We start from the raw sequence: 5,249 nt of genomic DNA, 5'->3' as shown, positions 1-5,249 counted from the left end.
ACATAAGGTTTCCAAATACGCCTATACATATTCACAACCTATACCCGCTTCATATTAAAATTAGTTCCAAGAAGTCATTTCCATAAGTCATTCCCAACTGCTCTTGCGTGGTGCCTCTTGGTGGGGGTCATGGGGATGAAGGCTTGGTAGTCTCCCTTGCTCTGAACTTTTTACCTTCCCTCTTCGCGCAGACTCAGTTGTTCCTTGGTCTTTGTCCAAACTATAGAGTTGGTTTTAGCTAGTTATCATCACGAACTGTCCTTCAGGAGGAATTGTAGACTCCTTGCTTCAGTTAATTTACACAATGGTTAGTAAAACAAAGCATTATTTATCAACAACAATTTAGGTAATTTTTAAGCAATTAGATCTACTAAAATTTCCTTAACCCCTTCCCTCAGTCCCCCCTTTTCTAGAAAATTAGTAAATTCCTTTACTGTACCCAATCTAATACATTGTTTCTTTGTCTAAGAATTTTTAAAAATATTTGTTGGACTATAGTTTGTCTTAATTGATTCTTCTTCCATTCACTATAGGAATCTCCTGTGTTTTGGAAACGCCACAAACCGCATCAAACTGCTATGCAAAAAATTATGGACAAAAGGATGATTATTATTACTATAACAAACAATTATTTTAACCATGTTAAATTTGGTAACCAGGAGGTCAGTTTTTCCCACAGCTTGGAAAAACCCCAAGAGATGTAATCTTTAGTTACTTCATGTAAGATCTTTGCCTGTTTACTGATTTCCTGTAAGTCAGCAGTGATTCGGCCACTATGGTCTATGTACATACAACAGCTGACATTGATTATTGTACATACCCCTCCTTGTGAGGCTAATAAAAGATCTAAAGCCATATGATTTGTGCTACTACTTTTGACAGGCTCATAATTTCTTCCTGGAGGGCTCTGATTGCATTTATAATTTTGTTTTCAATCGTTTCTATTACAGCTGAGATGTTCACTATAGCTTTCTCTAACTCCCTGTCTCCCAATGATGGGATTAGCCATCACATGAAGCTATGATAGCCTGTTGGTCTTTCAATTAAAGGGTTATCTGTCCTTCAGTTTCTGACCAAAATACTCCTCCATCCTCTTCTCACAGGGTCCAGTGTTGTTTTATCAATAATAGTGATTTTAGGAACCAGAGCGCCTAAGGTACACGCTCCTCACCACCCCAGAGGCAAAGTTTTCCAAGCTGCTGTGCCACACAACCAATACCACCCTGTTCCTACCGGAACCGGTAGACCAGTATAATTATGTGCCTGGAACGCTGGGTCTATAGTTGTGATTTGAAGAATCAGTCAGCAATATGCAGGCGAGCGGAGGTTATCTTTATTCGGCAGCACTAGGTGCATAGGGATCACTCCACCAGTCATGCACACCAAGGGGACTTTTCAGTCCCCCTTTTATACAGGCTACTCATACCTATTCAGTAGTTTTCCAAGAAATCGTTTACAAATTCATTACAATTCTGAGAATTCATTTACATATCTCGTGCCTGTGCAATGTCCTTGAGGAGTTGTCTCTGCGCAGGCTCTATTCCTTAGCGGCCATGTTTAAAGTCTCCATCTTCGCCACGTTGCATGTACAACAGGAATCTAAGACAAAATGTCCCTTCTAAAGATAACCAACCCAAGGACTTAGCAGTCTGTGCATCCGTCATGTGGCAATAAGGGTCCTTGGACATTTCCTGACTTTTAAATAAACATAGGTGCGTCATCCTTTACATAAGTGGTACAGCATTCACTATTCATCAGCCTGACCTAAACTTTGTGTGCATACTTGTTCAACTAAATCAGTTTGGTAATTGGGGAATTTAGGCAAACACTTATGTGTAAGTAGTGTCCCAGTTCACTGCCAGGCTCTGAATGTTGTGCTCGCTTGGGTCTTTTGCAGCTTGAACTGGTAAGGGAGCTTGCAAACTGTTTTATGGCATAGTATGGTCCTTTCCTCTTGATTTAGCCTTTCTATTTGACTGGTCTTACGGATTTAAGTAATACTAATTCTAATAATTAAGCTAATATCAAGGTCTATAAAACATGACATATAAATTAAAGCAAGTTCTTTCTTATTTAATACCCTCAAATATTTCAACTGTAAACTATTGAACTATAATACAAAAAAGAATCCTTTAAAGTGTTACTGGAAAACTACATCTTGGTTTGTCGTGGTTTAACCCTATCTGGCAATTAAGTACCACACAGCTGCTCACTCACTCCCTCCTCACCCAGAGGGATGAGGAGGAGAATTGGAAAGGAATGTAAAACCTGAGGGCAGAGATAAGAACAATTTAATAATTGAAATAGAATAAGAATGAAAGAACAGTAACAACAATGATGACAATAACAGTTATAATGAAAAAAAGGGGGGGGAGGGGGGAAGGGGGAGAATAAGATCCAGAGGGAAAGGAAGAAAGAAATATGTGAACTTCTTGTGCATCGATATGGAATGATCGGAAAGGTTCATACAACACATCCCTTCAAAATCCTCACAACCGTGTCCATCTGCTAATACCAAAAAATCTATTGCAGCTCTATTTTGTAACGTAGCATGCCTAACACTATCTACATCAAGCAATAGCGAACTTAAAATCTGTGACGTAAGATTCAATTGTTTCTCTCCCCAGCACGCTAACCTTCGTATATTCTTAGCATTTAATGCAGCCATTGTCCCCGGCATAAATATGGAGGCTAGGACATTTGTTGTTACAGACTGCAGATCGACTCGGTCATTACATGTTTCATCAAAGGTGCGCAGTGCCCTCCGTGATCTATGACATTGTTGAGTCATTTTCAATAAGTCTTTCATATGTGGAGCAAACAAAGTCAAACGCCCTAAATAACATGGTCCACCGACAGGATACAAAGGAATCCCTGGCCACGCTCTGTCCCCACATATTAGAAAGATTCCCGGTGGCAACTGATAACCCCCTGATACATCTATATGGAAACCCCCAGCTTTCAGTTCACCCCAAATAGGTGAGCCGGTTAGATTTTGAAACCCTGTATAAAACCCCCGTTCACCTTGACGTGTTAGCCATAACCGCCACGGGTCACCAAACCAAATTACTCCAGTGCCATTCACGGGTTGAAGTGGTGATGACATGTGGGTACAGTCTGCCATATCAGTCGCAGTAACATTAACATATACAACAGGTACAACGCTAGCCAATAGGTCTAACTCCTGCAAAGATAAATGATGTGGCCGATTTAAATGCTCAATAACCGTCTTCTGCCACGCTGCATTACACATAGAAGACCAAACATATTGCCCATTTGGACTCATACATGTACCATTCTGATTGGAAGTCAGATCCACTGTTTTAACATTCCAAAAAACCATCAAAATTTGTTTCATTCCCTTGCAGGGGAATACCAATTAAACAGGTTCTAAAGAGGTTGTCTGCCTGTTGCAGACTTAAAAAAAAAGTCTGTTACTCCCTTGATATTTGCCCTTGTCACCCACATGTTTGTCCTAGGCAAGATGTCAAAAATACTTTGGCCCATGGGTAAAAAATTCATCAAGACCGTAAACCAAGTCCACCACTCAAACATGTTTAGTCCTACAATTTCCACAATTATTTTTTTCTCTTTTTTTTTTTTTTTTTTTTTTTTTTACATTCCATCCCACAAATCTGTGCTTTCACAGATTCTGATGATGTGTACTGTCTCCAGTCAGCATGGTATTACACTAGTCATATGTTTTCTCTTGCTTCATGCCTGGTTACTAATCAAACACGTGCACTCTTTACACCATTTACATTTAAGCTTTGGCTTACAGAACCGCTTTACCCCAAATAGCATACATTGGCATAATACCCGTGGGTTACATCCCTTACAAGATAGACAGTTTATTCTGTCTGCTCTCTCTCTGAGTCTTCTCTTCCGTCTTCTGATCTTGACATACAGGTCGCACAAACTTACTAGGGACCCATATCGGTCCTTTATCTGTGGAGATACAAAAATAACCTCTACCATTAAATAACACGGGATTACGTCCTTCCCATACACCTGAAGCCATATTTTTATACAGAACATTCAAACCAGGAACTGTAGTTGTTTGGTTCCCTCGCGCTGTTTGGTGATGTATAACAACAGGTGGTCCCTCTCTACCCTCCGTAAGGGAGAGATAGTTTAAGGTAAACAACACCTTAGTCAACCGTTTAGTTACGTCTATGTCCTGCGATACTTTCTGTCTCTGAAGATAATCCTTCAGGGTACGGTTTGCCCTTTCAACAACTGCTTGCCCCGTTGGGGAGTGAGGAATCCCTTTAACGTGTTTAATTCCCCAAGTTGTCATAAACCTAGAGACTCGTTGACTACTATACTCTGGACCATTGTCTGTCTTTATTTCTACAGGTACTCCCATGACAGCAAAACAAGACATTGAGTATCTCTCCACATGTAATGCCTTTTCACCGATTTGTGCAGTGGCCCATATAAAATGAGAATAGGTGTCAATTGTGACATGCACGCACATACTTAAGCTTCCCAAAGTCAGGTACATGTGTTACATCCATTTGCCAAACCTGAAGTGCCTTCAGACCTTTTGGGTTAGTGCCCACCCCTAAACCAGGTCCATGATGACTACACTGAGGACAGGAGTGGACAATACCCTTTGCATCTGCTATGGGTATTTGATACTGTCAATGTAAAGACTTTGCATTCTGATGAAACATCTCGTGGCTGTTGTGAGCTTCTTCAAACTTATTTGTTGGAGGAGTTATTACTGGACAGCTGACTGCTTCATCAGCTCTAGCATTACCTTTGCCCAACCCAATGGTCCACTGATGACTTCTAATATGCATAATACAAAATTCATGTTTTCTCTGTCAAAGAGTACTACGCAGCTGTAGAAACATTTCACCAAGATGTTGGTTCTTTGTCTCTCTCAGCAAGGCATCTTCAATGCGCTGTACTACACCAACTACGTACAATGAGTCTGATACTATGTTTACAGGGGTGTCGTTCCAGCTTCCCAATGCCCAACACACTGCTTTCAGTTCTAAGGTTTGAAGGCTGTCCTGTCGTTCACCAGTTATCACATGTTTCTGCCACTGATTATCGGATTGCGAAACACACGCAGCCTTCTTAATCTTTCGTCCTGCATCCGTGAACACCGTTGGCCCTTCAACTGGTCTTTTTGAGCATAACGGTCTCGCAATCCACTGGTAATGTTCTAACATCTTCCAGAGAGGTCCTTTTGGCCGGTTGTTGTGTACAACACCTGTATAGCCCATCAAGGCTTC

At 40.9% G+C, this 5,249-nt stretch overlaps 1 protein-coding gene across 1 annotated transcript; it reads right to left on the bottom strand.

The window, feature by feature from the left end:
• Window positions 1-497: 497 nt before the first annotated feature.
• LOC129734873 (uncharacterized) lies at window positions 498-3,610 on the bottom strand. The gene has a single exon (XM_055700226.1). It carries the CDS (start codon window positions 3,356-3,358, stop codon window positions 2,351-2,353), a length of 1,008 nt encoding a protein of 335 aa, XP_055556201.1. The 5' UTR covers window positions 3,359-3,610; the 3' UTR covers window positions 498-2,350.
• Between the last annotated feature and the right edge of the window lie 1,639 nt (window positions 3,611-5,249).

Source organism: Falco cherrug, assembly GCF_023634085.1.
Source record: "Falco cherrug isolate bFalChe1 chromosome W unlocalized genomic scaffold, bFalChe1.pri SUPER_W_unloc_1, whole genome shotgun sequence".
NCBI lineage: Eukaryota > Metazoa > Chordata > Aves > Falconiformes > Falconidae > Falco > Falco cherrug.
The sequence above is the reverse complement of the archived record's forward strand: the minus strand, read 5'-3'. Positions and strand labels throughout refer to the sequence as shown.